Source organism: Cibotium barometz, chromosome 39, assembly GCF_041138505.1.
Source record: "Cibotium barometz isolate CiBa-2024 chromosome 39, ASM4113850v1, whole genome shotgun sequence".
NCBI classification, from domain to species: Eukaryota; Viridiplantae; Streptophyta; class Polypodiopsida; order Cyatheales; family Cibotiaceae; genus Cibotium; species Cibotium barometz.
Genome location: NC_141084.1, coordinates 16,943,175 through 16,955,308, shown reverse-complemented (window position 1 = coordinate 16,955,308; position 12,134 = coordinate 16,943,175). Strand labels below are relative to the sequence as shown.

The following is a 12,134-nucleotide window of genomic DNA, read 5'->3' as shown; positions in this document are numbered from 1 at the left end:
TTTATTCAGCTCTGCCGATTTGTTCTTGAGTTGTAGCGGGGTGAGTTCATCAGCTATCCATACCTTTGTTCCTTGGAGAGACCTTGTTTGCTTCATCACTGCTATTTTCTCATTGTTGTCCATATAGGAGACTTTTGCCTGTGTACCCTTTACTATAATAGAGATAGGGTCTCCTAAGTCCACGAAGGGGACTACTTTGCTCAGTTGTGCTGTAAGTACATCTGTATCTAATATGTAGTCTTCTCGAAGCTCTTGAGCTATGTCTGCCCTATCCCAGCCTTGAGGAAGACCACCGACTCTGATTACCTTTTTGTTACTTTCCATTCGTTCCTTTTCTTTGACCGCTGATATGACTTCTTTAACAAAATCTTGTGAGTTAACTGAATTTACCTTTGAAACATGGTTTGTCGTTTCTGTTTGTAGTGTTGCAGGTATGGGTCCTTCTCGTGCTTCCTCTTGCTTCGTCTTCATGGCTTGCACTTGCACTTTCAGTTCGTTGATTTGTTCATCTTTCTTGATAGTCTCGTGTTTCAGTGCTGCTAATTCTCCCTGGAGTTTCTTCAGTTCTTGCATGAGGTAGGCTTCCCATGATGTCGGCTTGCTCACGGGTGGAGGAATGGGCGGTAATCGTGAAGCGGTGACTGAGGCAAAAGACTTCTTACTTTCCATGTGTTGCTGCTGATAAAGGAGAGGGCTGTTGGTGGAACGAGTCCCCCCTCAAGGGTACCCTCTCCCCTTTGGGGGAGACTCAGAGAATGCGACCTACAAGATGCTCAGCTACAGGTGCAGGGGAGAGTTATGTTGTTGCCTTGGGGGCCTGAGCAAGGGTGGGTGGGCAAAGGGGGCCGAAGAGAGAGAAGGCGGTGGGGAAGAGAGAAGCGAAGAGAAAGGGGCGAAATGCAGGCAGAGAGAGTGAAGCGAAGAGAGAGAGAGAGAGCATTGGCAAGGACAGCCATGTCCAATCTTCATGAAATCAGATCAAGGAACGGTTGATCTCTTGGTGTGACAAATCCAACAGAGATGTCCAAGCTGTATGCAAAGGGAGGGAGACAATCTATCTGAAGCCCATGTAGGTCAAACCAATTAATGATGCGGGAGTACCAAGAGTTACTTTGATTCTTCCTTCGCAAGAGGTGGGAGGAAATTTCTATCAAAAGTGTAGACTCCATATATGTATGTGAGTCAGGCACATAATATCTTGGTCATGGTGTCGCTAATCATGATAGTCATCGGTCCGTAAGGTTTCCTGCTTCATGGATTGTGAAAATGATGTTAACGGTCCAAGAGGGAGGCAAGCCTTCACACAACTCCCTCATGAAGATGTGCACCACCAGAGAGGCTAAAAAGGATGGTCATGTGCATAGATCTTCGTGTGAAGGTCCGTAGGATCTTCGGATCTGCCATTGTGCAACACTGACTTAAGCGACATTGGCTATGGTAAAAAGACTAGTGCATCTGGGGTGTGGGGTATAAAATAAGTTAGGTGAAAGCTAATGGGGAGCATCGAATTGAGAGTGTGTATAAGATTCCCATACAAGAGGTTCAGCGATGGGTGTGGGTGTCTTTTTCTCCTTGAAGGCCCACATGAACTCAAAGTGTCCGCACTTAAAAAAGGACAATATAGCTCACCTTCACGTTTAACCAAAAAACGCCCGCTTCTTCTGATGGGTGGAGTGTGTAGAAGAGAAAGAAATAACGAAAGAAGGTTGTATAAAACGTCTTCAAAAGACCCAGTGGGACTGTGAGACCAACAGTGATACAATAGTGTCCATGTAATCTCATCATGGTACAAAAGAAAACAAAGACTAGAGCTATGAACTGCGAATGTCTAATCCAAGCCATATGATACAAAATGGGACCATCATCATCATACAACCTATGGAACTAACCCCCCGGTAGGAGGAGGGGGCCATCAAGGATATCGGGCATGGGGTTAGCCTGTAGAAGGCTCTACAGATCCGTCGGGCATGGGAAGGTGGCTATGTGTCTCTCCAACATTTCCAAACCATCCTCTGTAAGCCTCATGAAAGTATCCATGTAGTACTGTTGTTTGTGTGAGTGGCTCATGTGTTGTGATCCTAGTATCCTGTATGTATAGTCCCAATAAATCATATATGATCACCCAATTCCAGTCATCCTAAGAGAGCCTAATGAATGGGGAGTCCATGTCATACTGGAGTGAGGGGAGGCGATCCATCCTGAGTCCCTGCCTCGTTAACGAGGTGCATACTCGGCTATACCTCAAATACTAAACCATAAAATTTGGCCAATGTGTGGCCAATCGTAATAGTCGTGTAATTGTTAGGGTCCATGAAATCTCCAGCTTATGGATGGGTGTGATGATATGGGCTGTCCAAGTGGCTGGAGAGCCTTCCAAAAGAGCCCACGTAAACATATGGACTAGGAGGGGATGGGAGATGTGCTCTACCAAGAGGCCCTCTGTAAGCCCAATAGGGCGTGCTGTGACAGAATCAACCACATTTCCAAGAGATGAAGATATAGAGAGAGAGGGGAGAGAGAGAAGGGAATAGGGATCTTGCACAATACACCACACTGAGCGGGGAACAGGCCCCGTCCCCTTTCAAGAATTTATTCACGAACAATCCTCATGCACGTTGGCCAGGATCAATAAAATCAATGAATACAACGATATGCCAATGTAGGATATCCAAGTCGATGTCGATGTCTATGTCTAGGCACGACATCGCTGATGCGGCGCACACCACGGGGGATGACCCACAAGTATCTCTCACCGGTCTAGTACCAAATCCATATCCAATGCATCCAAGTCCAACTTCCAAGTCCAAATCAAATCTAAATCCAAGTCCAGATCCAGACCAAATCCCATATCCAAGTCTAGATCTAAGTCCAGATCCAAGTTTAGATCCAAGTCCAAGTTCCATATCCAAATCTAGCTCCAAGTCTAGGTTCCAATCCAATGATCAAAGTCCAAGCTCTAGTTCCAATCCATTCATCAATTCCAAATCCAAGTCCAAGTCCAAGTGTCACCATTTGGCCACCCAATTGGTCCACCCGTGCTTTCTCATCATGTATGTACATTGGACTGGTGTCCATGGCAGTTGTATATGCCGGGGATTGATGCCACTCGTGATATACTATGGACTTGGCTTTCCGTTGGGACTTGTGGCTCTGTGTACATGCCCAAAAATGCCTGGTGGAATTGGTGTTTCATTGGGTGTGGTACTTCGTGTACTTGCCTGGAGTACGTCTATTTTGGTAGTCTTCTGAACGGTGATTGTCCTTACCAATGCTGCATTGCATAGCATCTTAATGTGCTTGCTTGCAATTGAAATTGCAAGCCGTTTTCATGCTTGCTTGACCAATGTGTAGTTCCGGGTAAGGGGACGCCCACTCGCGAACCGTGCGTGTGAAACTATCTGCTAACATGGTTATATGGCATGTGACAGGTAGTAAGTATTGGTCATAAACCTAGCCTTAGGAGTTAGCACTAATTTATAAGTGAGTGTGTACACACTTCATTAAGTTTTGGGCGACCAAAACTCACTTATAAATTATGACCAATCCGGTGTTCATACACACTAATGTCTCGAGGTGGACATAACCCAATGTCCACCGCCCAGACCTTATCCCCTTTGTACAAAGGGAGTAACCAGCCATGTGTCCACTCTAGCTTGCTTCACAAAGCACTTGCCTGCCACCTACACTGGACAACTCACCACCTCACTCCTCTCTCTAGAGATTGGCACCTCCTTCATGAGGGCTGTTGGGCTGCATTTTCTGCACTTTCTCCTTCCCAACTCCATTTCCAAGCTTGCTAAGCTGTTTCTCAAGCTTCCAAGAATGTTTTCGGATGCTAATCACTCTCCTACACACTCCCAATGACTGAAATTCAACAAAACAGCTCTCTTTATTAATGTAATTTCTGGTCTTTTTGCTGAAAACCCTAATTTCAGCCCTCCTTTCTCAAGTTGAACCATAGGGGAAGCTTTCCCAAGGTTCCCTTCATCCTCTTGAAGAATTTTTTCGTGAAGAAATGCGACAAATCGAAGATCTCATCACTCCAAGGACTTCCATCGCGACGACTTCCACTGTCATTGACTCTACTTGCAATTGGTAAGCTTTTTGCTTAAATATGGAAGCAAGTAGCAAGAGGGAGGAACCGGATTACAAGATCACATACCTTGTGTTGTCCTCAGGCTCTCTTGCAGATTGTTGCTACCATGTGTTGGTGGAACAATAGAGAGCAGATGGTAGGGAACATGGGCACTTGACAGGGTAGTGTGGGTTGCAAGTCTACATCGACAACCACTTGTTTGCAATACTGTATTCATATGCATTGGTATGGAAATCTGGTCACATATGCCCATGACACTATGTACTTGATTCTCCCAAGATCAATATACTTTATTTGAGGGACGGGTCGGCCGTTCCGGCTCATTGTGTCTCTTGTCAATTCAGCAAATTACTTCTTGTATTTGAGCAAGTGTCCATCAAATCTTAGTGTATTTAAGTGTATTGATTAGCATTGAGATTAACCAAGTTACACCAAGTCCAAGTCCAGATCCAAATCCAAGTCCAAGAATCACTTGAAGAAAACCATGGAAAAGCTCTTTCTGGCATGAAAACTGGTTTAAAAAACATGTTTTAATGGTTTCCGGGCAATAAAAACCACCAAAAAGTCACACTTTCTGGTCTCCATCCTTCGGCCCCTAGGCTCTGGCGGCATACAAGGGAGGTGGTTCCCCCTTCTCTCCGGTCATTCTTATTGACAACTTTTACTGCTGAGGAGTTGGCAAAGGCATTGACAGCACTTCCCTGCTCGGGGCGGACGGGCTTCCGGTCTCTTTCTTTCTTCGCCATTGGGACCTCATGGACGGTAGCCTTCGTGCTACCTTCAATGAGATTATGATCATAGGTGCCATGCCAAAGAGGCTCTCAGAGCGCTTGATTCACTTGATTCCCAAGGAGGGTGGTGACAGACTGGAGATCCGGCAGTGGAGACCCATCACTCGTCTATGAAAGAAGTTATGACGTGATGGCGATGAAGAATGCAGAGTCCAACCACATTGTGGCATTATAGTTTGATGTGGCCATGTTCAATGTATATGTGGTCTCTCCCTAAGTATGTTTCTATAAAGCCTGCAGCATCCACTTATATTGTAGCCTTACCGTTTGATGTGGCCATGCTCAATGTATATGTGGTCCCATAGGCCCTGTGTCCATATTTAGGATGGTGGTCCATGATGATGACCTAGAAATCACAATGCTGGTACACTAGCACCACGCACTTGATGAGAGAAATGGCCTTTGGAGAGCCAAACTCCCCAGGTCCAGGAGAACCAGACCCTCTATCCACGAGGTCCAGATCTGGGGCCTGCTTCATCCATATAGAGAGGCTTCACCACAGGTTGTGGATATTGAGACCAGTTATACGGTTGATGAGGATGACACATTCTGAGTCTATGCACATGAGGTTCTTATACTGCCTACTTTATTGTACACACATGATCTATATAATACATTTTCCCTCTCTATCCTTTCCACAGAAGGTCTTCTACTTTTTTCAAGGTGTCTAGACATCCAATTTACTCAAGCATGACGTGTAGCAGCTTTTTGGTCTCATAGACCCTTCAGGTTTTTATAACATCTTTCTTTCATTCTTCTCGTCAGCTCCAGACGCAGGATATACTCCAGCGACAAAGAGCAGCACCACCCAAGACAGTGAACAATGCTTTTACTGTCATAGAAGAGGATGACACATGATGAGCCCCACTGGTTTCACTGGCCTTACTACTCATTTTACATAAAGGACACCCATAGTACATGGACCTCTTAAATTGGATTTTTTATGTTTCCATGTTTTTATGATCTTTAGTTTAGACATGAAACATATCTAACAATTTTGATCTCATAGACCCACTGGGTCTTTAAGACATTGATAACAAGTTTCTTTATTTCTCTGCGTTTGCGTGTGTACTTTCTTCAAGCCATCACTCAAAACTAGACCTAAGAAGTTTGACAACACAAGGCCATGTCAGCTGAAACTGTGTACGACCTCCAAGGTGATAAGGAACAGCCATACTTTCAAACACCCATACCCAAGAAAGCTTGGCAAGGCTTGTAGGAGCACTATTCAACTCATCATAAAGCCAAGTAGATAAAGAGGGGCTTTTATGGGCATGCTTACTCCAGCATATACAGGTGGAATCCTAGAGGATAGTCAAATGTGCAACCTATAAGACGTGAACAGAGAGGACTGCATCCTGTTAGGAATCCCAACCCACTTCAGAGCAAAGAGTTGCCATTAAAATTGCTTCTGAATGCTTGTGTGCACATCTTATATGTTTTGTTCCTACAGATACAGCCCTCCATACTTAATGCAAAGATGAAAACCATTTATCTTGACCGTATGAGCACGATAATGAGCCAACCTTCAGCACAAAAAAAGCACTATGTTTTACAGCAGCTGACCTGTGTCTCTCCACGAGTGAATAGAGCACTCCCATGTGCTCGGGGCAACAAACTGCATGAGCACTGGATAGGCCGGATTTCCGTCAAACCACGCCCATCACTTCTCCTCCTCCTCTGCATGTTCTCCTCTTATCAGATGAACTTGAAATAACTTTCCTATACATGTTCTTATATGACCACTTACTAACATGTAATTCAAGCAGTTCAGCAAGCAAAAAGTCAAATAGCTATACATTTACCTAAGCAGATGGCATTCAAGCAAGCAAATATATATCAAGCACAAACCCTGTTTCTTTGCAATAAATATGCATCGTCTCACTTAATACAAAGGAGTTGTCTTTCTGAAACTTCAGCCATGGCATGGAATTCATACAACTGTCTCAAGATAAACATGAAAGCATAGCTTACTAAACACCATCCACCTTTGATTTTCAGTTCAAGTTAAGAAGCTGATAAACATATGATGCCTGTATGTGTGAAAGGGTTTTCATAGTATCTACAGTAGAGCTAAACTAGTTTTTCAGATAAGCATGGCCTAAGTAATGTTATTGACAAAGAAACAAAAGCTTTATTCTTCTTAAGTCACAATGGACATGAAAGACCACTGATATACAGGTAGAAGCAGTTATACATGTTAAGTCAAATTACCCAGTTAATGGCTACTGGATGTTTCCGCATGAATGAATGCACTGTTGTAATTGTTACAGAATGCAAACACAGACATCTTATTGTAGCCAAACATGGAACATTCATGTGAAGCTTAACAAGGATATGATAGAGTTACATTTTCAAGAGGCAGCAGAATCCAGATCAACATGACAATGTGTTCATGCTTTTGAATAGCAAAACAGCTTGGATAAGCTGATTTTCATAACCCTTTTAGGTTCCAGATTGTTTTTCACCCCAAAAATAGATCGTTCCATTAGTGAAAAGAAAGTCCAACAAAAGGCATAATACAACTCTTTCCATGCCAATGAGAAGATTGGAGAAATTAAGGGAGTGCTCCCTCCATGGCTGGCTGCTCCAGGAAGGAGGGTACATCATTTTGTGTGTGAGGGAAGCGAGCCGCGTGGGGTGGGGGAGGGCACGCTGGGGGGAAGCCAACACGGTAACTTTTAATGCCATGTGAGGTCACCCTCCTATCTGGAGAAAAAGTGTCCAGTGCTGCAGTTATGGTAAAAAGCAGCCCGCCGTCACTACATGCACTCTGAGCCACCCCCCGCGGTTTCCAGAAGTTCCAAGGAAAATTGACAAGATGTCCTTGGAGGGGACTTTCCTCATGCGAGTTGTTTTGAGATTCTTCTTTTTATCTGTTAACATGGTGTCATATGTCATAAGAATGGGAGAAAAGGAGTAATATTGAGTAACTGAAGCAGCAGGTGGCTAGCTTCTGCTTAAACTCAAATATTCAATCGCAACGCCTTTATCCCGTCCAATGACCATGGTATTTTGCCAAGCTCTCTAGAGAATGAAGGTTCACATTGAAGGGTTGAATCGTATCAACTACAGAGGATTAATGAGCTCTCAGAAGAACAACTTCCACATGAAAAATTGACAATGATCTAACCACTTTTTGGCAGTACCTTACTTTGCAATCAATATGCCAGGAAAAGTCCTCAGTGAAATCACAATCATGGCCTTAATCAAGCAGCATTACAGCACACCAAACAAGCATGTCGTCTTTCAAGGCTGCTCTATTGAGTCAATTAGAGGACGTTAAGTATATAGGGGCTAAGCTAAAAACAGTTTTTCCAGCAAAGAAAGTTCCCTCACTCACAAAAGAGTAACACAATCATTGGCGTCATGTTAGAGACCATTAGCCATGACAATAACGTAAAAATATGGTATGCACTAGTTCTTTGTGCAGGTTGCAGCAAAGGAAAGCCCCTCCTCACTTCTTTATATCTCAAAATAGCCATTCAATTACCACAATCCAGAAAAAAACCCCACCTAGAGGAATTCCATAAAAGTTTTCTCCAGTGAATAGATGTACCCCACCAGATTTCTAAATGATAACCAGAAATTGTAGCTAAACCCAGAATACTATTCACATGAAATCAAAATAGTTTGTTATCTTAATAGCCTGTTATGCTTCATTAGGCAGTTGAAATCAGTGAAAATCAAACACTTGGTAATAAGGCTGCCTTGAAGCATTTCCATTACATAACAAAGAAAAACTTGAGCCAGACGTTCTTCCTATACCTGGAACATAAAAACAAAAGTAGACGTACCAGGTATAAATCAAACATGCTTATGCAATGGCCAGACATAAACTAGAATAGAAAACAGAGTTACATAGCTTGAAAACTAGGGTAGAAAAAAAATTGAATAAACATTCTTCCTATACCTGGAAAAGAACTGAATACAAATGATTAGAAGTACCAAACATAAAACAAGGCAGGCTTATGCAATGACCAAACATGTACTAGAAACCAAGTGATAAGAACATGAATAAAAATAGGTTTGCATAGCTCGAGAACTAGAGTTGTTCCTACCTGTACAATCAACTTTCGCATGAATCTCGAAGTGACCTCCTTGAAGGCCACCTTTACATCCAAGGGATTGAAGTGCTGTCATGAGAACATAAGCATTCTAGCAAATTTAAGGGCTACCTTCTACAAGGACTTCAATATCTTTAAAAGAACAAACAGGTATAGTCATGCAAGAAGTGCAATCACTAAACTAATGCATAAATGAGTATTTAACAGTACACCTCACTCAGTGTTTTCCTCAAGATGGGCTTAACATGAAGATCTCCTTCATCCACTTCTCCGTCTTCCAAACCAACCTCCTCGTGATATTCAAGCACCTCCTCCTCTTCCTTTGAGGAAGGTTGCATCACTTGGTCATTCCCTCGAGTCAAAGAATCCATCACTTTATTTTCCACAACACTAATTGCCCTTTTTCGAGCAGCTTTTGATGCAATCTGAAGAGATTCCATAAGCTCTCCTGCCACCAGATCCTGATCAAACACTCAGAAAGTTAGCCACCAATCAAAAAACTTCCCTAAATGCACAGCATATAACCTGCTACACTTTCGCTTTTTAAAATTCATAATTGGGAAAAAAATCTCTCTGAGAGTCCCCAAAGTGTAGCCGAGTGGTAAAGGGGTCGAAGTCCCAACACCAAGGTTGTGGGCTCCACCCCCACTCGCTACAGCCGGGAGCGATGCATTAAATGAAAATAAATAACCCCCGGTGAAAAACCCTCTACCAAAATCCTCTCTCTCACACACACACACACACATTGTATCATTGTAGCGCAAGAGGAGAGAGCTGCTCTTGCTTGAGGAGCTCTACTTGCCCAATCCTGTTCCCAGGAGATAGAAGACACCTTGGTGAAGATGTACAATACAAACACTCAAACTAAGAAGATGGACCTAAAGCAAGAGCTGCATATTGTGGCCAAAAGGAAACTGAATATAAATGATAACTCAATTAAGGTTAAAGGGCTTGCACATGTTGGAAGCATAGGCGAAGCACGCACACATATGAAGACCAGCCAACAAAGCCAAGCCCCCCCACCCTTGATCCCATGAGTTCCAAAAAGATGTGTGGAAGGATAAGGGAGCCAAGGGTACACCGTACTCGTTATACTAAGGTTATCAACCTTAGCTAATTGCATGTGGGAGCCAGAGAAGGACGTCACCGCCAACGAGGCTAGGCCCCCCCACCCTTGATCCCATGAGTTCCAAAAAGATGTGTGGAAGGATAAGGGAGCCAAGGGTACACCGTACTCTTTATACTAAGGTTATCAACCTTGGCTAATTGCATGTGGGAGCTAGAGAAGGACGTCACCACCACAACCAAACCCCCCCCCCCTGCGGCGCCCACGGACATCGGACGCGGTTCCCTACACAAATTAGGCCAGAGGCAACAGCTTTACGACGAATTGGCTCAAAGGTCAACAGCAAGCTTAGGCTCAGAGGCTTTAGAGGCTTGGCCTTGGCTACAACGACTTGACTCAGAGGTCATGGCCAGGCTTTGGTTGGCTCAATGGCTTGACCATGGCCTATAGCCCTATAGCTTGTACACAAGGAGAGAGCTTCATCGACGGACGGCTAGAAGAGAGCGAGGAAGAGCATAGATTTGATACCATGTTGGAAGCGTAGGCGCAGCGCACACATGCGAAGACCAGCCAACAAGGACGGGCCCCCTACCCACAGTCCCATGAGTTTCACAAAGGTGTGTGGAGGGATAAGGAGGCCAAGGGTACACCATATCCTTTATACTAATGTTACCAACCATACCTAATTGCATGTGAGATCAAGACACATGGCAGCCAAAGAAGGACATCACCGCCAACAGCAGATACCATTGCTTCTATTGGATCACTCGTAGATGATGATGATATGGTATCATTGACCTTGAATGAATTTGGCAAGGAACACAGTCAGTTTTAGACTTCCAATGGAGTTCGAGAGAACTTTCTTGATTTTCAAGAACTGGTAACTCTCCTCATCCGTGAGGAGATGAATATTGGGGGAGGTTCATCCTCTGGAAATTCACATGAGCAAGCAGATACAAGTAGAGGTAGAGGCATCGTCATCTAGAGGACGCGGTGGTGGTCGATTTGGAAATCAAAACAAGAAGCAACAACAGCAGCAAGAAAGTCAATCTCATACAAGTGGAAGAGGCCACTCTAGAGGAAGGGGGAGCCAGAGATCCTCAGAGACAGCAACCAACATGGAAAATAGGGCTGCTCGAGATGGCGAGTGGAGCTTAGGCACAAGTGGCTAGAACCTAGATAGCTCTATCACCAAATGTTGGGGTGGGGGATGTAGCAGCAACAGCAATGCGCACACACATAGACAGCCGTTGAGATGGAGAGACGTGTGAGAGGGAAGAGAGCATATACAACCTGATGTAGATCGCTTGATGATGAAAAGTGTACCAAGTACAAGAGATAAGAACACCCTAAATTGTGGATAAAAGGGTGTTCACACGATTGGGGAAAAAAACCTCTTATAGAGGGGAAGAGTGCCCTGCCTTGGTCCTTGACAAGTCCACATATCACTACCATCACATACACTTTACACTTTCACGACAAAAGATCAACCATCTCATTCAGCTAGAGTTGCTAGGGCTCCATGAGCCCAACATGGGTGTCCCCACCAATGATCACCACAAAACCACAGTTTTATAGAGAGCATTTGTTGAGACTTTCTAAGCATAAGGACCCACGTACTTACATATGCACAAGTCGCACGCCATGAGGATAGCGATTGGCCACATAACAAGGGAAATCCCAAGAGATGCATGTATATGTAGAGTATGCACCATTAATGAGGTGGAGAACGAGGAGCACTATTTGTTCAATACTCAAATGCCCACCCTTCTAGAAGGGGAATTTAACTTTTTTGAATGGATTCCGCCTCCTCTCAAGGGTCATGTAGTGTAAGCATTGAGGACCAGATATGTTTAGGCATGTAATTACTGGAGCTTTGTCCTCAAAAAGAGGTCATGGTGAGGCAGCACTCCGAGAGACAAAGCCAGAGTGGTGCCTCCCAGACGACCATCACAGATTTCTTTGGGTAACTAAAGGAGCAGCAAGACTAACCGCGTCCACGACAGCCTACACGAACACCTAATCCTTTGGCCATACATACACAAGGCGTCACCAATAATAAGCAAGTGTCGTCCCTCCTCAAAGCAAGACGCCAAAGATCTCACGAGCCTCAT

General features: G+C 44.1%; 1 protein-coding gene across 2 annotated transcripts in view; it reads right to left on the bottom strand.

Moving 5' to 3' along the window:
• The window catches only part of LOC147615797 (putative polyribonucleotide nucleotidyltransferase 1, chloroplastic), a 116,434-nt gene that overhangs the window by 54,027 nt on the left and 50,273 nt on the right, over positions 1–12,134 (bottom strand). For both annotated transcript variants that reach the window (XM_086778405.1, XM_086778406.1), the window contains 3 exons: positions 9,167–9,415; positions 8,949–9,023; positions 6,454–6,567 (listed from right to left, as the gene is read on the bottom strand). In XM_086778405.1, coding sequence (XP_086634531.1) covers positions 6,454–6,567; positions 8,949–9,023; positions 9,167–9,415 — 438 coding nt within the window. The remainder of the gene's footprint in view (positions 1–6,453; positions 6,568–8,948; positions 9,024–9,166; positions 9,416–12,134) is intronic.